Source organism: Hyaloscypha bicolor, assembly GCF_002865645.1.
Source record: "Hyaloscypha bicolor E unplaced genomic scaffold K444scaffold_16, whole genome shotgun sequence".
In the NCBI taxonomy this organism is placed as follows: domain Eukaryota; kingdom Fungi; phylum Ascomycota; class Leotiomycetes; order Helotiales; family Hyaloscyphaceae; genus Hyaloscypha; species Hyaloscypha bicolor.
This window is the reverse complement of record NW_020194518.1, coordinates 1,073,373-1,094,487: the sequence shown is the minus strand read 5'-3', so window position 1 is coordinate 1,094,487 and position 21,115 is coordinate 1,073,373. Positions and strand designations below refer to the sequence as shown.

At 47.4% G+C, this 21,115-nt stretch overlaps 7 protein-coding genes across 7 annotated transcripts; 2 read left to right on the top strand and 5 right to left on the bottom strand.

Annotated features, from left to right (window-relative positions):
* Positions 1-503: 503 nt before the first annotated feature.
* Positions 504-2,685, bottom strand: K444DRAFT_659698 (uncharacterized protein). Its single transcript, XM_024886376.1, has 2 exons — positions 2,186-2,685; positions 504-2,137 (listed from the first exon to the last, which is right to left on the bottom strand). Exons 1-2 carry the CDS (start codon positions 2,240-2,242, stop codon positions 689-691), a joined length of 1,506 nt encoding a protein of 501 aa, XP_024742380.1. The 5' UTR covers positions 2,243-2,685; the 3' UTR covers positions 504-688.
* A 1,882-nt stretch (positions 2,686-4,567) lies between these two features.
* On the bottom strand, positions 4,568-5,499 carry K444DRAFT_608066 (uncharacterized protein). Its single transcript, XM_024879298.1, has one exon. The coding sequence runs from the start codon at positions 5,409-5,411 to the stop codon at positions 4,986-4,988; it is 426 nt and encodes a 141-aa protein (XP_024742379.1). The 5' UTR covers positions 5,412-5,499; the 3' UTR covers positions 4,568-4,985.
* A 1,123-nt stretch (positions 5,500-6,622) lies between these two features.
* K444DRAFT_181325 (HET-domain-containing protein) lies at positions 6,623-8,918 on the top strand. The gene is made up of 2 exons (XM_024870815.1): positions 6,623-6,672; positions 6,782-8,918. The coding sequence occupies exon 2, from the start codon at positions 6,914-6,916 to the stop codon at positions 8,819-8,821; it is 1,908 nt and encodes a 635-aa protein (XP_024742378.1). The 5' UTR covers positions 6,623-6,672; positions 6,782-6,913; the 3' UTR covers positions 8,822-8,918.
* Positions 8,919-9,377: 459 nt separating this feature from the next.
* On the bottom strand, positions 9,378-11,033 carry K444DRAFT_608063 (uncharacterized protein). The gene is made up of 5 exons (XM_024879297.1): positions 10,760-11,033; positions 10,462-10,679; positions 10,047-10,406; positions 9,770-9,988; positions 9,378-9,716 (listed from the first exon to the last, which is right to left on the bottom strand). The coding sequence occupies exons 1-5, from the start codon at positions 10,945-10,947 to the stop codon at positions 9,565-9,567; spliced, it is 1,137 nt and encodes a 378-aa protein (XP_024742377.1). The 5' UTR covers positions 10,948-11,033; the 3' UTR covers positions 9,378-9,564.
* Positions 11,034-11,271: 238 nt separating this feature from the next.
* On the bottom strand, positions 11,272-12,421 carry K444DRAFT_608062 (uncharacterized protein). Its single transcript, XM_024879296.1, has 3 exons — positions 11,776-12,421; positions 11,574-11,722; positions 11,272-11,524 (listed from the first exon to the last, which is right to left on the bottom strand). Exons 1-3 carry the CDS (start codon positions 12,264-12,266, stop codon positions 11,391-11,393), a joined length of 774 nt encoding a protein of 257 aa, XP_024742376.1. The 5' UTR covers positions 12,267-12,421; the 3' UTR covers positions 11,272-11,390.
* A 3,865-nt stretch (positions 12,422-16,286) lies between these two features.
* On the top strand, positions 16,287-16,994 carry K444DRAFT_608060 (uncharacterized protein). The gene is made up of 4 exons (XM_024879295.1): positions 16,287-16,483; positions 16,557-16,687; positions 16,740-16,783; positions 16,855-16,994. Exons 2-4 carry the CDS (start codon positions 16,602-16,604, stop codon positions 16,944-16,946), a joined length of 222 nt encoding a protein of 73 aa, XP_024742375.1. The 5' UTR covers positions 16,287-16,483; positions 16,557-16,601; the 3' UTR covers positions 16,947-16,994.
* Positions 16,995-17,426: 432 nt separating this feature from the next.
* Positions 17,427-19,463, bottom strand: K444DRAFT_640365 (putative FAD dependent oxidoreductase; the record flags this gene model as incomplete). Its single annotated transcript, XM_024884491.1, has 3 exons — positions 17,427-18,493; positions 18,576-18,758; positions 18,830-19,463. 3 exons carry the CDS (start codon positions 19,461-19,463, stop codon positions 17,427-17,429), a joined length of 1,884 nt encoding a protein of 627 aa, XP_024742374.1.
* Positions 19,464-21,115: the final 1,652 nt, after the last annotated feature.

Below are 21,115 nucleotides of genomic sequence, written 5' to 3'. Positions count from 1 at the left end.
AAATTGAAAACAAGCAAACCAAGCCGTGTCCAAAAGAGTAAAAATCTCAACATGCAACAAACTCAAAGTTCTCTTATTTGGGTAAGAGTCAGAGACAAAGAGGTGGGGAAGGGAACGACTGGTTGACAAGCCACGTTGCCGTGGATCTCAAACGCCGTACCCGCCTTGTCGAGCAATTACGGAGAGCTTACACACGCGGTGACCAAGAACTTACCAAGATTTCAGCAGATGTGCAACAAATTTCTTCTGCTCTGGATCTCTGGGAGAGGATTGGGTAGAGAGGATCCACAGAATGAATGATTGGTGAGTAAGGAAGGGTGATTGGTGAGAAGGGATTCTTGGGCATGGCTCGGCGGGCTTGGGGAGTGGGATGCGCGTGAGACATAACGTTGGCAGGCACGTTGGCACATGGTTGCAAGAGAGTTTTATCACAGTGAGGAAGGAGGGTTCAATCTCCGAGACTTTCTCTGGGCGAGAGACAAAAGTGTTTCTCCTGGGGCGATGTTTTTTCTCTCATGTGATCTGGAAATTATTTGATATATTCTTGAGGATATATATTGCGAGCAAAATATGAGATGGTTGTGCATTGCTGCCCAGTATATTATGCAGAAAGGAAAGAAATAAAGGTACGTTCATAAATCGTAGGAGTGGATGTGTTTTCCGTCCCTTTTCTCATTCAAGACTCTTTTCATCGCAGCTCAACCAGCTTAGGTCGATGACTTCCGCTCTCGCTTCCATCTTTGTCCTTCCCCTTATCTTTCTTTTTGAAGATCACTGACAAGGCGCTCTTCTTCTTTTTCTCCTTCTCCTTGACAACCATAACCTCTTTGCCTTCCCCTTCTCTTCGACTCCTCTCACTCCTTCCACTCTCAGAAGGAGCAACTCTACTCGATGAACTCTTCGGGAAATTCTTTCTCCAAACCGTCGACCCGCTCCCAGTTTTCCTCGCAGTTTTCATGGTACTCTCACTCGTCACACTTTCCGCCCTGGCATGATGATCCCTCTCCTCCTTCTTCCTCTCCCTAATTCTTTCCTTCCTCTGTCTCGCCGCCTCAGGGGTAATGAACTCTCCATCCACACTCGTCGAGACACTCTGCGCCTCCACCTCCGCAATGCCTCTCCTCCAACTCTCAATACTCCCCATCTCAAGCCCATCAAACACCATCGCCTCATCGACCCTATTCGCCTCCTTTCGCGCCTCGTTGCTTGCCTGAATCTTCTTAATAATCTTGAACCCCCCAAACATCACAACTGTAACACCAATCGCGACACCGCCAGCAATCAAGAATTGGGGTGAAGCGAGAAGCGCGAAGACCGCTGGGCTGGAGGCTTTGAGAGCACCGAGTATACCCGGCGACATTTTGCTCAACAGGGTAGACAGCTCAGCAAGCGTCAAAGCTACAGCAGCCATCGCTTCGGGGTTGGCTTGCAGATTCGCAATTATCGCCGTTGCGGAATGCTGTAAGCAGTGCGCCTCCAACAACAGATGATCCAGCTTCGTCATTGTGGCTTTCAGCTCTGCCTCTTGTTGTTCTTCCGTCACGGCGCCCATTTGGAGATCGTGGGGGAGGGCTCCGTATGCGAGGTTCATGTCGATGTTTTCGTGCCGCAAATCGGGGTTGGAGTGAGCGCGGTGAATGGGTCGGGCGGCGAGTTGGGATTCGTATGGGGGAGGAAGGGTCCCGCGGGAGAGGGCGCTGACTGTTGGGCCTGGGGGGATATCGGTGTGTCGTCTTATTATGCCGGGGTGATGAGTGATATCTGCGTTCTCGAAGTATGGTGCTTTGTAGCCCTGCACGGAGCGTGGGGAATGTGGTGATCGGGCTCTGCGAGAGCCATGGTGCAAGCTGCGACTCCGCCGGGAGGAGGTTACGCTGCCTTCAGATATTTGGGTCAGGTTTTGTGTGGTGAGAGGTGGTCGAGAGGGCCCTTCGCCGTTGTCTCTTGGGCGGTGGGAGTGCGAGCGAGAGCGGTGAGAATGTCGAGAGGAAGCATTGGACCGTGTCTCTTCGCGGACTTGGATGAGCTTCTGCGTATTCTTGTGCTTCAATCGTGCGTAGTGCTGGGACTTTATCTCTGCTTTCTTCTCCTCGTATGCCTCTTTGGCTTCTTTGAAGATGTTGACGAGGTGTTTACCCTGAAAGAGTTAGTCGAGCTTCAAGGTGGGGAAGCGCGGAGAACATACGGTAGAAACAACTTTCCCGGACTTGTTGATTATAGTGACCGTCTCCATGAGAGGCATTTTAGCGGTATTTATAAGGGTATTGGCAGTCGAAGGCCAGCTTCAATGGGTGTATTGTTTTGGTCGTGGAATTCGTTCGCTGAAAATGCGGTGAGTCGTGAGGGATTTCGTGGGTCGCTGCAGCAAACAGAACAAAAGTGAAAGCAAGCCAAAGGCAAATCTCTGTCGGCAATCTCCTTCAGTCCCTCTGTACTGAAAGCAAAGAGGAGAGGAGGGGATATGAAGAGGAGGAGCAGGTGACTCCTGCTCCGTTTACCGGGAAGGACGAGGCGAAAGCGCCAACTCCTTGTCGCGATTGGCGCTGTTCCGGCGGATCGGCAGCCCCTCTGGCCCAAGCAAGGCAATCTGGCTGTGTTTAACTGGCACCAAGTTTACCGCCAATACCCAACTACTGCAAAGGTACCCAGAATTCCAAAGAGAATCTTGTCGTGGAAGCAATCCGGTGCAGTGATAAAATAGCCTCACAGCCATTTCTGGATCCCATGAAGCAGATAAGTGGAGCATCGTGATCTGCTGGCCATGCCTGATTTGACCGCGGGCTCACCGAGTGCAGCTGGACAGGGGTCCTTCTCAGCCTGTCAACGGGCGAGGCTGGTCGAAATTTTCTCCAGTTTCAGCCATATGTGGCGAGTGACGCGGCCCCAGCCAGGCCTGTTAAGTGTGGCTTGTTTAAAATGGATTGGGTCGTGAGATCGACTTCGTTGGTAGGTGATCGACTTTGGAAACTTATGCTCAAGGAAGTGAAGAGTAAGTTCGCAACGGGGATGCAAGACATCGCATTGGGAGCTTCACTTTTTCTTCGTCACGCGACTTTAGGTTTTCCGCATTCTCAAGGATGCCGTTCGTTGTTTAGAAGCTTCCAGTGGGAATTGAGATTGCTGTCTATGGGTGTTTGGAGTAAGAATGGGCTTTCGTACTGATTTCCCCAGCCCTCCGCCTGGGCTTGTTGCAATTGATATCACGTGATACAAACCTGAGGCAACTTGGCCCTTTCCTTGGGCTTTTGTTTTGGAGACTCAACGTAGATGTCTCTATCAAAACGAAAAGGTAATTGGGCTCAAGAGAGTATGGCCCCAGTAGCTCTTATTTCCGAACTCCGATGAGGAATATCACGCGACCTGTTCCCTTTTTCTACCCGGGCAGTCGGCAGCCGATTCGCTTACAACTATAAAGCGCCATTCTCGACTGCTGCGAGAGCAAGTTCATCAACGACCCAAGTAAACACGATTACATGGGGCCAAGGAGCCCTTCTTCCTTGAGGAGAAGCGATTCGTCAAGTATGAAATTGCGTGCCAATCCTGATCACACGGTTGCCATCCACTGTGTCGATGACTTCAAGTGGCGTTGCCCTGGACGTGAAATTTTTTATTCGAACAGCTAGACAATTGCCATAAACTTTGCGATGAGAGTACATTAACGAAAATGGAAATTTCTGCGACGATAAGATGGAAAGCTACCGTCTGTATGAAAGTTGTTATTATCGGGCTGCCTTTGAGAGTTTGTTACCAGATTACCGGCCAATTGCTGCCAAGCTCGTCAAACATGGACCGCAAAGAAGAGACCCTTATTTTGAGTAAAGGAAAGAGCCAGGCAGTCTTTGTCTTTTTCTTTAGCTTGTAGTTCTAGAACAGCCACTGACCGCACTGTACGTCAGCAAGCCAAAGCGAAAGGTGAAACCGCTGCATACTACAAGGGTGGTTCGCTCAAGCCCCTCACCGCAATTGAAAATATTTACGAAGTGTAAAATCTACCATCCATAAACCAAAAGTTTGGGATGGAAATAAGCCAATCTATTTGGGCCCAATTCCAAATGACCAACAATGTGGTGCGAAAACAAAAGCATTCAAGTCCGTGAATAGCCGGTCATGCAGAAGTAAGACTTCGCCCCATTAACTTCACCATACGCTTGGTATGTAAGCTGAGTTCCAGCCTCTGCATCAATATTGACTCCAAACGGATGCTTGCTCTCTGGACAAACACCTTGTTTGTCTTGAAGATGTTAGCTTTGGCTAGAAAGAGTGTAACAGAAGAGTTTAAATTGCTTACTATAGCTCCCAGTCCAGTGTGTCAAAGAAATACTCAAACTACTTAAGTTACTCAAGTACATACTCATTGAGTAGTGAGTAGAGTATAAGCAGAACTTCCCTGACTAAGCTTGAGTTAAGTAGAGTAGAATACTCAAGTAGTTTAAGTACCTTATCACGTAGTTCATTTTGTTACATATCTCTCTTCATTACTTTTCCTTCCTTTTTTCCCTTTTTTTATTATTTAAAACTCTCCTCATGTTAATTGTTATACTAGTAAAAATTAATATAATAATTACCTGTTATTTGAGACATGTGACTTCTGTGACGGCGGTGTTCACCCTTTTATATCCAACTTCGTCTTCTTCACCAAATCAACCTCCGCTCTCGCCGAGTTAGAGATTGCACCCGTCACCCCGGTTTCAAGGCTCATACTCCCCGAAAGCTTTGTCACATCAAAACCTACGCTGACATCTAGGTTTAGTCCGAGCTTCAAAACATCGGGGATAGAAAGAGCGGGAATGCCAATGGTGAAGAGGTCCCATTAGTGACCGCATTTTGAAGTTGGCGCGGTGCCGGTGGCGATCACTTTCAGGTCGAGGACGGCTGAGATGGAGCGTAGAATGTAGGTGAGTGTGAAGTCTAAAATCCCGCTGAAAATGTCGGACTCGATGTGGCCTTGGAGTTCGAGGGTGCCTTTACTTCTGCAAATGTTGCAATCAATTTCGAAGCGAGGAAGCTATCGGGAAGGTAGTCGGACATTGCTGTGTCTGGTAGAAGGCTTGTGGTAGTGGATGGTTGAGGTTAATGGAGAAACTCTGGGTGACATCGATGATTGAACGTTTTTGGCCCGGCTGAGGTGAGGGCATGTATTTTCCGAAGTCTAGACTGAATGTCTGCGCAATCTCAGGCCAAAAATTTTGCGTAGCGTTCAGGTGTACCATAAGCTGTGCGGGGTCGTAGTCGACATTGCTAACAATCCATGGCTGTCGAACCTTGTCCATACTGCAGCCATCAAAGTTTGTGATCAGGATGAAGCTTCGCTCTTCGCTGAAGTGAACCCAATTCCAAAAAGCCATCGCGCTTTTGTAAGTGGAGTTTGAGATGAAGGACATGGCGATGCTGCTATTGGCATTGCAGTCCATGCTTTTCAGCTTGCCGGAAAATCTTTCTGTTGACAAAACAAGCTCCTCCTCCCCAGTGCCTAAGGTCAAGTTGGAAAAGTCGTTTTGGCTGCTTCCTAAGTTCAAGAATAAAGTCAGCATTTTTTTCAATTTCCTGGGGATCGGTGACTGGCATGCCTTCATTTGGTGCCCATAAAAATGCTCGATTTCCTGAAGGGTTATTCTTGCAGGATCTAAACTCCTCTTCTTGAATCTGAGCTGACTGGTTGGATCCCAGTTGTCATCCTAAATGGGTACAAGAGCTTCACCACCATGAGAGGCGAGAACTGCGGGTACATTTGCAAAAAAAAAAGAGAGGGCTACAAGGGGAAATCTGTGGGAGTACATTGCAGACAGAAGGTCAATATACGGATAATTTTTAAAAAGAACCCTTGTATTGATGATGACTATGTATAATGCTTTTGAGACACTTGAGTGCTTTGGCCCAAAATGGAAGTCAGCAAAGAGACTTACTTCCTTATACTTGAATGTGATTTCAGGTAAGTTGCACCCGCATGACTATGAAGTAAGAAGTGCCTTTGTAAAAACCTCGGCTTGTTCATCCCGCAGTGCCTCGAACTCACGATCGTGCCTTGCTTGAATGGTCATTAGCAAGATTAGAAGGTGGAGTGCTGGGGAAGGCAACCTCACAACCGCAGCCAGAATGTCGCTGAAGGTTTATGCTGCAGCCGCCGGGCCAAATCAGCAAATTATAAGGTGGTCTGAAGGTTTTTTTGCACAATTGAAAATCCTTTCCGTGTGGCTTTGAAAAATGTGGGTGCACAAGACTGGGCCTTCCGCGTGCGTAGAATCGGTCAAGTGTTGAAGGAGCCACGTTGCTTGAGCGGCTTGGTTCGGGGCTAATTTTAAAGTTATGACTGAGAAAGGCCTGTGGTAAGCCTTGTTGCTTCTGCCGTGCTGAGGCTGCTCTGTTTGAGTTGTGGGTGCACTGCATGTCGCCATCCAACGTGGAGGCTGATATTTTTCGGGCGTTGCACAGCCTCATCCTTCGTGTAAATCTTTGGACTCTATTTTCACGACTTCGTACAAAGTCACCTGATCCCACTCAGCTAACCTTTTGGGCATCCATCAAAGATTCGTGAATAGGCTCTGCATGAAAAATAATGCTAAGCGCTGAGGCTGATTTGTAAAGGGAATTGCAGATGAAAGTGGTTCGCATCTCCTGCTGATTGACGGAATTGGGTAGATCAGAGTCACAATGAGAACGAGTGTCACCATAATTGTAATTATTCTCCCTCTCCGATTGTATCCTCTAGAAAAAGCCGATGTACCTTGTCCTGGGGGCTAATAGTTGCTGAATTATTCTTGGTTCGAGTTAACATAGGGGGTAGTTCGCTAGTTAGGGGGCACGCTGCTAAAACACGCGAGGTGCGGGGCATGACAGCGCTGATCATTCAGCTGAAAATATTTCTTTTCATCACCGCCGACAAAATCTGCAACCATCATTATCTATCTCACTTATAATGGCTTTCGCAGTGGAATCAGAGCCCTTCAAGTACAGAAGCCTTATCGAACCGGACTCTTTTAGACTCATTCTACTTGAGCCTTCCTCGTCACACACCGCTGACCTACGATGCACTCTATTTCACACTAGACTCTCTCATTGCGACCGCGATATCATTGATCACTACACGGCGTTATCGTACGTCTGGGGAGATCCGACTCAAACTGGCTCAATCTACGTTGATGGGCATCGCTTCACCATAACAGCGACCTTGGAAGCTGCTCTTCGGGATCTCCGGGATCCGTCCCGAGTCTTGCGCATCTGGGCTGATGCTCTTTGCATCGAACAATCTAATCTGGCAGAGCGAAGTAGCCAAGTTGGACTCATGGATCAGATATACTCCACTGCGCACCATACTGTCATTCATCTTGGTTCCTTAACAGATTGCTACGAGATAATCCTGCAAGCTGCTCCATCCAACACAACTGGCGTTGTGAGCAGACCCACAACTACTGGTGATCTTGAAAACCTCGCTGCAAATGGCCTTCTCAGGTTGCCCTGGTTCAGTCGAGTTTGGATCTTTCAGGAACTGGTTTTATCCCGAGATCCGTGGGTTCAATGTGGGAACCTTCGAGCCAGATGGACGGACCTATGCAACCTCTTAGTCGTTCCCGGTTCAGGAAGCTACCAAAAAGGTCGACCTAGAGAGCTTCAAGTGCTTGCAGACATGAATTATGCTCGAGGTTTGAATCAGAAAATGATTGTGCACTTGACGGCAAGGAGAGGGCTGGGAGCAACCGACCCGCGCGACTTCATATTTGCTCACATGTTTTTGGCCGCGGATACAGACACCCTGGTTCGTTATGTTAAAGTTGACTATACGAAAAGCTGCGCTGAAGTCTTTGAAGATGCTGCTCGGTTTCTTCTTGAGGAAGTTGGACCTGAAGGACCTGTGAAGTTTTTCCCCGATGCAAGCAGGGACCAACTAAGCAAGATTGAAGGCCTTGCATCGTGGGCTCCAGATTGGAGTCTCTCATCTTCAGGTCTCGTATCTATGTACTGCGAAAACCTCACCAGACGTCTTCAGCTTAACCCAAAATACCATTACGCCTTCGTCAGCCGCCCCCTCGTTCTTGCATATGTAGGCTATCAAGTCGACGTTGTGAGTGACTTGAGTTTTGTATTACCAAACCCGTCCGAAATGAATATCGCTGCCAGAGAAAGGTATCAGAAAGCTGCGGACGAACTGGAAACTCTCTACGGAGCAGGTGCATGGTGGTCAGGCGACGAGACTGGGCAGCATCGCCACGTCAGTCTGCGTGGAAAGGAAGCACGGCATGAGGAACTGTGTCTGAGTCTTGCAGATGAGTGGCTGCAAGTCATGGGCAGTGATTTCCTCCGCTCCCAGAAAGACGCGGAGGTGGATGAAGTAGAGACACACAAGCGATTTCTCCCTCAGCTCAGAAATTGGCTCGAGGGTCGTGCGAAAGAAGGTCATATCATGGTAGGAAGTGACAGTGATGGTATGGAATCTCTCATGTGGCTATATTTGAGAATTGGGGATTATCCAGCAGTCTTGACGGGAAGAAGACTTGCAATCACCAAGTCAGGTAACGTTGGAATTGTGCCAAAGAAGGCCAGAGTTGGAGATATGGTCGTTTTTCTAGCTGGATCCTATGTCTCGGTCGTCCTGCGACCAGATCCCGAAGATCCAACTGAAGATCTCAAGCGTGAAATTAAGACCGCTTTCGAAGCGAAAAAGGGTGTTCAAGATGATCCTAGAAGAGGCGCCAGGCTGGCTTGTGACATGGAAAATTTGCCGATCAAGAAATGTATATTGGTTGGCGAATCTTATGTCGAATCTGAGGTGGGGTGGAAGTATTACGAAGGTCAGGCGGATAATTACACAGTGTACGCTCTTCGTTGAATGCATTTTGTCGAAAACTACGCGAGGAATATGGGCTCAGAGGCGTTAAGTTCCAAACCAAGGTGGAGGCACGAAATCACCCGCAGTATCAGTCAACTTCTACCTCTTGTGCTCTGTATTTGGTTAGGAGGTTTTTGGCTCTTATCTAGTTGCTAACCTCCCTCACCTTACACTCTGCCCAGGAAGCTCTATTCATGGACGACGACCTCAGGCGTAGTAGCACCCTCAGCACTGTATCCAACCCTACATCTACGGCTGCGCCAGCCGCAAGTCACAACAATTTTTTCGCAGTAGAGATTATTGGCACGATCTTCGGAATGATTGGAACAATACCAGTTTTACTGGTATTTGTGACGTGGCTCTTCACGTATTGAAGGTCACAAGAAACTGGTCATCAATAGTGGCGTTGGAGACGTGGAAACCAGAACCTATTGTTTAAAGCAAGGGACACAATGGGGATCATGTTCATATTGCTCTCAGGCCAAGGTGGAACGATGATATATCCTTAGCACTAAGAATTGGTGACTGGAATTTAGATTGGGGCTTAGCTTGCGATTTAAGAGGGCAAAAAAGGTTTTTATTCCGAAAGCCAAGCACCAATTAGAGCTTGAGACTTAGACGGTCTACTTGGAGATGGTTTCGTACAGTTGGTAAAAATTATAAAGTAGAGACATAAATTCAACTTCGGTGACTTGAAGCAGCTCTCAGAAAAATCCTCAAGCTAGAAGTAAATGGTCTCATGACTATATCTGAGTGCAAGCTTCTTCACAGCCTATCTCTCTCTCTATTGGTCTCACACCAGGTGAAAGAACGTGACCCATATCCTGACATACGCGGCCTCCCATAACGCATTGTAAGCAGAGATCAAAATTGTCACTGTCGCATATACAACAGTCTAAAGTGAAAGTAAGCAATTTGTTACTTGACACGTGTCCGTGGTCCACTCACGAAAGTAAAGCCCCGAGATCTTCTTTCCGCAATCTACCGCATCGCACCATCTTTCCAGGTCCGGATATGCTGCATCGAGACATCTGGAGGATTTAAAACAGTCATCGCGCACTAATTGGTGGTTTTCGGCCTGACAAAGAGTTTTCTTGCTGTAGTTACACTCAAAACAGTACGATATTACCCAGTTACCTCCGGTAAGGTCTGGGCATGTATGGCAATCTATCAGTCCATAAGTAACGACTTTTCTGAAAAGAAAGATACCGACAGAACTGCTCACCATACAATACTTGATCACCAATTATCTTCAGGCAATAATCACACCAAACATTGATTCCTGACGTACCGAAATTCCACCAAAGAGAGGCATTGATGGGTTCCCCATTCTGCTCTGTTCTTTCGAGCTCGTCCTCAAGATCTTTGACTAAAATCCGCACCAGACCAGCGGCGCGAGCCGATAAGAACAGGCTACTATCGTTCGCCACTGTCTTGAACCAGTTGAGAGAAGCTGCACGTGATATGCCAACCAATGTTGAATCGGAATCTTGATGCTGACTAGACGGCCTCTGATTTATGACTCCGTGCGTAGTGGCTTCCTCTCCGTTCAATGGGGAATGGCATGCCAAGTCTTCTGCGGTTTCTACACTCGAGTGTCAACCAAGGAACCCGCGTCCTTCCCAATGGAAACAACTCACCAGTACTTGGAGATACTACCACAACACTACTCTCCCTTTTCCTCCGCTTAAAATCGGCAAGCCTTCCGGGACTGATCTGTCGGTCCTCACGAAGGAGAGCCGTCGTCTTACCCTCCCTTCTCCTTTTAGCTACCTTCGCGATTGAGACATCCTTCTCTCTATCAACCAAATACTTGTCGAACTTCCATTCCTTGAGCTTCGACTTCCATGTCCGTGCACTAGAATTAAGATCAGCATGTTTCGGACACACCTGGAGACATGAAAAAACTCAAGCTTCTTGGAAGGAAATAGTACGCACCATGCTTTGAGGCCATATTGTGTCTGAAACAATTCCATGGTCATTGGTAACGTGTTCCTCTCCGTCATATATACTCTGTAGATTTCATCTTTGCAAGAGTTCCAAGTGCCGCTACGTGACAACCTGGAGCCTTGCGAGTGTCGCGATGCTTTTGTCGTCACAGGTTCCACAATGTTCTGGAGGTTCATGATCAGATGCACCGTGAATTAAAGAACGCGTCAAAAGAAGAGAAAGTGGCGAAGAATGGAAGGGAAATTCCTCAGAGGTGATCGAGTTTATCAACGAGTGAAGATGGTCTGGTGGCCACTGAGGGTGGAATTTATTCAGGGGATGAAACGCCACCAATCACCAAACTAACAGAAGTTCAGGGTTCAAGCTGAGTGACACGATGAACAAGCGAACCACTCTCTAAGTGGCTCGCGCTTCTGGTTGCACTTCTGCAAGGATGTTTCAAGGGGGGGTTGAAAGTGCAAAATCCCGCATGCAGGGGTTCAGTGGAGGGCCTCGGCAATCAGGCTCTTGATCCAATCATTCAACTTAACCTTACTAAAACTGAAGCTTTTCTAAAAGTCTATTGGTACTCTTCATCAACGAAAATCTGTGAGAAAGAGCGGACTCTATGAATTCTGACTCATGCTCCGCCAGCAGCAACATCTTTTACACTCGTCTTGCCTGCAACAATGTCCTTCAGTATGCCTAGAATCTCCGAGAAGTTCTCAAATGTCTTGAATGGAACCTTTTCATTTTTGCAGTAAGTGACGAGATCTGACATTGGTTAGCATTTGCGCACACAAGGGGATTTGTTGCCACCTACCATGGCCTGACTTTGCAAAGAGCAAATCCGTCTCCTTAGCCGCCGAAAGGTCCGATACACCATCACCGGCGTAGAACAAGATGGGTCTCTTGTCGTCAGGAAGGGTGGCGTATGGCCGGATTGCGAGAGCCTTATCATGTCCAAAGGAGCTGGCTCACTATTGTCAAGACCTAATTCTAAAGTAGACTTCAGGGCAACTTACCTATCATCACGATACGCTATCTCCCAACCCCCTTCATCCTCGAGACTCTTTCCGGGACGCGGTGCAACATCGTTACTCATAATGGGCAACGTCTTCACTTCATCCTCACCAATGAGATGAGCGAGCAGGGCGCGAATGATGGGCTCCATTCCGCCGCTGAGGACCACCACAGGGATATGATTCGTCCGTGCCCAAGTATAGAACTCCTTGAACCCCTCGTCCAAGGCGATATTCTGTAGGAGCGCCTCAATACACTCGTTTAAGGGGAGAGTAATGCCGTCCAACATCTCTTTGAAGGCGTCGCGGAAGGTTCGGCGAACGAAGAGAACATCCTGGAACATCTCCTTCCGTCGAGCCGGGCCAGTGCCAAAGTTCTCGATCATGAAATCGTTGCTGTCTTGCTGCGTAACGGTGCCATCGAAGTCAGTGAAGAAGATGAATTTGGGGTTGGTTTTGAGAGCCGGGGTTGGGGACTGGATCGCAGTCATCATTTTTGAGAGTCGATGCTATGGTCTGAAGAGTGGGTTGAATATAGTGATAGCTGGGCTGGACCGAAATGATTGTGAGGTTGTGGCCTCACTTCGGGTGAGATGGCCAAAACTTTTATGAGCAGTATAGAATGGTAAAAAATAAATAACGAATGAAGGAGGTGCCCATGAAGTTTTAATGAGTTTTGGAAAGTGGGGGCAAGTTGGGGCATTTAGTGGATCTTAGCGTCTGGCTTGGACTTGCCAACGGCTACACTGCACTTGCAGATACTTCCTCTTGACTCTGAAATATATTGATGCGTCGGGAGTGGCCGCCACCTATGCCTTAGAGACCTCTTCCTTTTACCCGCCATTTAAAAAAGCCAAGAATCGTACCCTTGCTTAGGATCGACTTTCCATAAACGGCTTTTATCTCTGCTCCTTCTACGGGCAGCTCTTCACCGTGCTCGTCTTTTCTCTACTTTTCTATATTGGACGTTTTCTTTAGTTGGTTCGTCCTTGCGATTCCTGACAAGCCAGTATGCAACAAATGTTGTGGCGTAAGTTGCTACTGAAAGCACAAAAACAGTGATCTAGAATTTCTTTTGGGATGCTGATACCCCAGGGTCTGTGGTATCGAAGAGGTGCATGCCGAAGATGGACTCCATACCTCGAGTTAGCAGGTTCAGTTCTTTAAATTAAGGTGTAATCACTGTGACAAAGCCGAGCAGGAAATAAATTATGGTTGTTACTGCGAAAACGAAGATGCATTGATTTTGCCGGATGCTTATACTAGCCATTTCAGTGCTCTTAGGCGCTCCTCTCACGGTTGATGCATTGAAAAGTTGTCTGGATGTTGGCTGAAGAACAAATATGAACCAGGAGGGCTACTGACCCATTGCCTAGACTCACCATTTCTTCATCTTTCTTTCGAACCAGATGAAGAAAGTTTGGCAATTTGATCACGTTTGTCCCACTCAGTTGACAAAGCTTTGAAGACGCTTTCGAAACCTGCTCGCTGATGGAAACAATAATTCATTTAAGAGAGAACTTGTACCTAGTTCTCTACTATATCTTGGATCATTTCCTCGATAGTAGTGTAAAATATGCGATAGAGTTGCCGTACTCGGAAGTAGCTCTTAGACGTTGAAACCAAGCTTTGCATCCAGTCCATCCAGAACGTTCTGCCAACAATTGCAAACATGTGAAACTATTTTGTCGATCGCGTGGACAAACGCAAGCATAGAGGGAGGGTGGAGAGTCTGGTTTAACCACATTCTATTATGAAGGAAGCCGTTCATCTGTAAGGACAATCACCGTGAAGCAAGGCAATGTATCGCCATTGTTGTCAACCAATGCAAGGGACACTCAATGCTTCTCTACGAAGGCAGCTGGGGACTTGTTTATACCGGATTCTCCACTCGCGCGAATGTCTTGAATGTTTCCAATTTCCAATTACAGCCTTGGGTTGGCTATTCTGTTTGCCGGCTGAATACTTGAAATATCGAATGATGTGAGTTGTGGCAACGTGGCTAGCGACAATTGCTGTAAACATACTTTGCTTCGAGGCCCTATCGGACATGAATGAATCCAGTAACAATTCTGCGTGACGTGCTATGATGCGCGGATTCGTCTCATATCGCAGTATCGCAGACTTAATTACAAGGCGGTGTATGCCAAAAATGCATTCAGGATGTAGTTCCAATTTTGTGTGCTCTTTTTGAGTAAGTTGCGAGATATTCAAGTCGATTTCTCTTACAATGACTTACGCTATCTGACCATATTTGATCTCGTGAGTACCAGAGGCCACTTGACTGCCTCTGCTAATTTTGTTCAATAACTTTTATCCACCGTCGCCTTTCTCAACCATTCTCTGGAAGTTAACAAGTCAGTTCAACCACCACCCCTCCCCCCCCCCCAAAAAAAAAACCCATGATATTTAGCATGTGGGAGATCAGTTTCTCCCATTTGCATAATAAAAAACACCAGCCCCGATATCCCGTACTCACGATCTGGATCGCCTACCCTGGTACACACCAATAATCCACCTGAAATAGAGCTCTCTCACAAGGGTTATATAGTTGTGCCAGGGCTCGAGAATCGAGAAGTTGCCGTGTCAGAAGAGATACAGTTCCCACGTCTTCTTGCGGGTAGGGAAAATCTGTATCATGATAAGAATGTCTGGATCCCAGGCTAGGTTCGTAAAACGCACAATGCTTTATGTTCCTCGCAGAGCTTGATGAAAAACCTCATACTAAATTCCTTCTGTATATCTAACTCGCTCGAGCCCTTCTGATCCATCAACCTAGCTGCACTTCCACAGTCACCACGTATAGGAGTCGGCTCGAGGGTGCTGGTGCTGGAGCCTCCCTTCATCATCCTCCTTGCTCTTCTGGCTCGGCCGATCATTGTAAATGCCGCAGAAACCCTGGCAAGCGCTCCTCGACTGCCCCCTCTCAGCCCACACCCCACTCGAGAAAAGCCAAAGATAAGGAAATGCCCCCCTCCATTCCTCTTCCGTCCGTCCAGTTGGTGCTTCGCATATTCCCCCTCAAGCTTGTTTACCTCCCGTATCCAGTTTAACTCTTTGCAAACGAGCCAGATCTGTCTATTCGACGCACATTAAGGGTTGATTGGCCAGGAATCCAGCGGATAATGACGCTCGCTGCATTTTTGCTGCAAGCTTGCCATGCCAAACCCGATTGAACAGGATCCAGTAGTTCAGCAGGGCACAGCGCCTTCGAGACCCATATCTACCCCTCATCTACAGTCGGTCCGATCCAAAAGCGACAAAAAAAAAAAAAAAAACCACCACAATACTAATTGATATAAATCGTATTAATTAAAACTATACTATATACTCTAGGAATTAATTCTATGTTCTCAAAATTATAATATCTTTATTATTAAGGGAGATATAATTCACGTGATTAAGCGAGCAAATATATTCGCGTTTTGTATGGTCGTTTTTTTACTTTGGTTGTCACGTGACTACCCCCCTAAGTTAACTGCTTTTCCACGATTATATTAATACCTCAATAACCACAAACCCAATCAAGTGCCCTTTTTGAATACTTCCAATAGCTACCTCTATGAGCCTTCAGAAACGCAAGCGAGCTAATTCAATTCTTGATTCAATCACAGTTCTCACCATAGCTAAAGAAGCTGCAATCCAAGTAACTATCGACGAATGGCATGGGAAACCCTCTAATATAGAGGATAATTCTGATAATTCTGATATTTCACAAAGTAATGAAGTAGAGCTTGAAGATTCAATGCTCTTTTGGGTTCAGCAGAAGCTTTTTATTAGTGGTAATAAGACGATTATTTTGGAGAAGCCTATATTTGCAAGCGAGATCAGAGACTTGTAGAACAGACTAGTAAGTTTCTTATCTCAAGTAAGGCTTATGGATTTAGTTTGGCCAAAATTAGCTTGAATCCCATATAATTATGGCCCTACTATATATATAATATGTATAGTACCAGAGAAAGCTATATTTAATATTTAGGAAGGTTTTTCTAAGCTTATAGGGCTTAAATATTAATATTATATTAATAATAAGGCTGGTGAGATGCTGCGATCTTCCCTTGAAGTACGGGCTCACGTGACCTTAGCGAGCAAATATATTCGCGTTTTGTATGGTGAAAAATCAAAAAAGTAAAAAGGGTCCGTGCACTTTAAACCTCGATTATTAATAAACCACAAATCGTATCAAAAATCTGATTAATAGGTATTTTTCGCCTGGTTCTACTCTATAATCGCATTACTTAGTATTAATTAATTGGGGTTGTGGTTGAAAAGTTATTATGGGCGTAAAAGAGCGACCGTTTTGTCGCTTTTGGATCGGACCGACTGTAGGTATCCGCTTGGCAGCATTCAGCCGGCCTTGCAGCAGATTATGAGGCGCTTATCTGAAAGGGTTCACTTGGGCCTAGTGGACCCTGGAATGGGAGCTCCCAATTCGCCCTCGCTCCGCCGGCGCTGTGATCCGAATCAGGGACGGGCCAGTCTCCCACGCCCAGATAAGAAGCAAAGGACATCACGCTGCAGAAACTTGACGCAATTGGCCAAGAATCCTCAGCTTACCCTTGAAAGATCGAGAAACAAGCTTTATAGGCTCTCAATTGGGACCCCACAGCAAACGAGGGGGGTATAAGAAGTCTTGGCCCGCCCCCCTTAAGTCTTGGCTCTGCATCTCACTCTTCCAATCCAGACACATCCACACACATCCATTCAAATCGTGAGTTGCATATGTGCCCAGATCTTGGCGGAACTTTATCTGGACGTTGGTTAACACTGTGATGTGTCCGCAGACCATTCCGTTCCGTTCCGTTCCGTCCATCTACCAATCAGTCACCATGGGTCTCGAAAACGAATTCCAGGAGCTTGAGCAGGACGCCACTGGACAAGGCGGAAATGACGGAGATAACAACGCCAACAATGCGTGCGCTCTCCCCGCCTCTCCCTGCCACCACTCCGCATCTAACTCCCGGTAGCAACGGCAGCAACGACAAGACTGAGGACACCATGGTCGATTCTGGTATGCAGTCCCATTCTCTCCACGATCTCCAATCTCCTTCGAGAGAATACAAACTGACAACGTTGATGCAGCGATCGACCAATTCGCCTCCAAGGAAGGCCTTCCAGCTGGTCTCGACCCCGAGATGAACAACATGGTCAACGATGAGATCAACAAGCTCTAGATTTGCTGAGACATATTTGAAGGATTATTGTTATGCTTTTGGTACCAGCCGACTTGATCTTGGTTAGCTCGATGTAATAAATTCCACCCTCATCGTTTTCCGCTCGAAATTTTTCTTGATGTGAAGCATCAAGTGACAACCGCCTGCGTTATTTGAAATTTGTCTTGTGAAAGCAACAAGTGATTACCACCCACGCTTTCCTCGGATGATATCCTACCTCAGAGTCAATCTTCCAGCCCATTTCCTGCTTTTGAACTGTTGATGGTCTGTTCTATTGAAATGTTGGACGCCTTAGGGTTTTCCAACGGCGCTCGCTGGTGACGTGCCCTGAACTTCGTATGCCCGCTTGGCCTGTCGATTGAACACAATCGACAAAGGGTATGGAAAGGAAATAGACTACCGCTCATCGATTAATTCTAAATAAGCTCAACGCAACCAGCAACGCAAACTCATCACTGACTCGTCCAGGCCCGGCACCTCTCATTTATCATCGTACTTGCAAATCCCCTCCTCCAGCGCCTTAATCTGCAACGCAACCATCCTCGACCAATATCTACAGAGTGCTAGATTCCCACCGAAGAACCAGAAACCAGGGTGACCGGTCTTTCTCCACATGGCCCTCACCTCACCCTCTTCATCGAACCCCCAAACATCGTTGACCTGCTCCGCCAACTCATCTCCAAAGATCTTTCTCGTCTGAGTCCGCATGTTCTTATATCCGGTAGCGAAAACGATCTCATCAGCGGGGAGCTCAGTGCCATCTGCGAATTTCATTCCGTGGGGTAGTACTTCGGCGATTTCTTGGCCCTGCTTGATCTTGATTTTGCCGTCGGCGATGAGTTGCGAGGCACCGACGTCGATATAATATCCACCACCCCGCTGGAAGTATTTCATGAAGAGACCAGCACGATCTGGTCCTTGGTCGAGCTTGAATCCGGCTTTCTCAAGACCTTGAAGGATTTTCTCATCAAGCTTGTTCTGCGCCACGGTTACGTCGATGTGGATTGACTTGAGGACTGAGGCTGGGATACTCCAGAAAGCAACGTCGGCATCCTCGACTGGAGGTCCTTGCTCGTCGTAGAGCCCTGCAAGGCCGATCTCCAGGATGGCTTTGGAGGAGATGACACAGGTGGATGAACGTTGAATCATGGTCACATCATATCCTTTCTCATAGAAGTCTTGAGCGATGTCGTGTCCTGAGTTGCAACAGCCCACGACAATGGCGTTCTTGCCTTTTCCGTCCATCTTGGCACCAGTAAATTCGGATGAGTGGCAGAGATGATCACCCTTGAAGCCCGAGATGCCTGGGATATGTGAAGGGAAGTTCTTCTCGCCGGAATGGCCGGTGGCTTGAATGATATGCTTCGGGTGAAGTGTGCGAGTCTCGACAACGCCAGGTTCCTTTCTCCGCTCAAGAACGACTGTCCATTGGCCTTTGGATTTATCCCAGTGTGATGATTTGATCTCAGTGCTTGTCCAGACATTTAGCTCCAGCAGCTTCGCATAGGTCTCAAAGAATTCGGCAAGCTTATCCTTGGGTGTGAAAACTTTAGACAGTCAGCAAATTCTCGATATAGGGGAAACTTATGAGGCTAGTAGAAGAGAAAAGGATTCTCGGTCAATACTCACTTGGCCAATGTGCAGGAAAGTTGATATATGGCAAATGGTCGTACCAAACTGGATCGTGCAAGACGAGTTGATGGTATCTTTGTCTCCAGTTATCTCCAACTCTCTCGTTGCGGTCGATGATGAGGGCATTGACTCCGAGCATTTTTAATCTAGCAGCTGGAGTGAGACCTCCTTGACCAGCACCTGCAGGCGCAAAATTAGAACCACTAACGTTCACTTCTTGGTGGTGGGCATCTCAAGAATCAAGTACATACCAAGAATCAAGACAGTTGGCTCGCTATCCTCAAAGTTCTCGTCTGCAATGCGGCGCTCCTGCCAGTTCTTTCTACCCGGCTGCCCCCCATGAGAAACCCCCTCTGGTCGCCTTCCAAATGTAGCCTCTTCATGACCCTTCAGCTCTCTCATCGAAGTGAAAAGCGTGAATGCCTTCAACTTCCCCTCCGTCTGCACCAATCGTGCAACTCCCATCCCTCTCCCCACATCCGACTCAGTTGTCAGGAAAGTCTGCACACCCTGCACCTTCCCCTGCCCATCAAACCCCGCAATGACCGGCTTCCTAAAATCACTACTCCTATCCACTTCAATATTCTTCAATCTGCACCTTCCACCTTGCGCCACAAACTCCTTGATCTTGTCCGTGCCTTTCATGGTATGGAAATCCCAAGTCAGGCAAAGGTGATCCCGCCAGAAAGCGTTGGGAAGGAAGAGATCCGTGAGGCCGGCATGGTTATGGGACTGGATGGCTTTATTGAATGCGGAGACCCATTCTTCGGTTGCTTTGTCGATGTCTTTGGGCTGTGCGGTTTGGATTTTGGTGAGGTCTTCGACGTCGATGTTTACTGAGCCGGGTTCGACTCGTTGGTAGGAAGGAATGGCGTCGGTGGTCATGCTTTGCGTGGCTGCGGATGCCATTTTTTGGAGGTGAAGGAAGTTGAAAGTGAAAGGAGGAGTAGAGAATGGAGGGGAGGTTGTACGGAAAGCACGGCAAACGTGTCTTGTACTACTTCACGTGCAGACCAAATTATTTACTTCGCGGAGCTGCGGAAATAATCCGTGTCAAAAACGAGGCGTTCTTGAGTCAATACCGAGCTTGCAATGTTTTGGCGTGGCGGGGTTGCGGGGTATATTTAGTCTGGAGATCTAGTTTTTAAAGCGGGAAAGTGCATCACGTGATGGGCGTTTCTTCTAGTACCTAAGGTGGTGCTTAGTAATTATTTAGGGAAGAACGAATGGGGGAAGGACATCACTTGGGGAGACGCCCTTGCCAAAGTGGAAGTTATGCCAATTAACCTGGCTCGAGTTGCCTTGTAAACGTGTGAGAAAATAGCGGCGGCTGGAGTGTGGAGACCACCGGAAGGCCGCGCGGAGCAGAGCCTGGGGGCTCGCTGGAAGAATCAGAGGATTTTGACAGCGCATGCTTCCAGGGTAGCTACGAATACGAAAAGCAGGCAATTCGCACAATATTGGGCCCCTGGCTGATGGACCTTAAGAGAGAAGAAGGGTGGCGGTGAAGGAGAAGGAGAAGGTCACGTGACTCTACTGCAAGTATTCCCATGTCATTGTTTTAGCTTCAATGATGATATTTGGAGGTTTTTTCCTGCGTTTCAGAAAATCTTGAATCTGGACTGCAAGTTCCCAATCTAGCGCCTTCACTGTTTGCAAGCCACGTGAGAATCGGCAACAAATGGCTAACCTCGTTATTGGAACCTGTAATTGCGGCAGGCACAGCGGCACAATTCCAAAAGCCACGGAGATGAATCTATGCCGTACGTCAGTTCCAATACTCAAATGGCAGCCAATCACTTACAAATATTCTCCCAGGTTGTATAGATTGTCGAAAGTGGGCAGGGGCCATGTTCGTAACTTGGCTTCCTGAATTTCATCCATAGTTTTGACATGGTTCAGGGGCTTTAGCGAGAAACCCCCCCCTCCCCCCCGCCCAATTCCGAACTGCGTCGACATTTTTACAAGTAACAATGCGACATGATTCATCGAGCAAGATCCGAACTTTGACCAAAATATATCCGATTCTCGTTGGTGCACCTAGCGAGCAGGTCCTTTTCCCATGAAGAAGGTTACACTAGTGATTCTCGCAACTACATGATCGATCAGACCATTTTCAGCGGCACCATCCACAACCTTGTCAACAACCCACGAAGGCGGATGTTCAAATTTACGTGTTTGCAATAACTCCAGCTGCCAGGCACAACTTCAATTAGTAAGATGACAACTGTAGGAGAATCCTCTACGAGTGGAGGACAATAGATCAGGGCCAAGCGATGCAGGACGAGGATCAGGCCGCCGACAACGAGGTTGCCCAAGGCAACTAAGTTGAGGCTTCGACCAAGAGCAAGAAGCTACCTGAGATATGGGAAATGTTCCGGATTATGTTCTGGCTGAATTAGAGATATTCATGTGCGGCCGCTAATGTGGCAATGTCTCACCAGACGAAGGGATAAGACTAGAAATGGAGATCTTTGTGCCCACGTCCATAGCTTTGTCCCGCCATTACAATATTTACTTTTTAATTATAAGTAAAG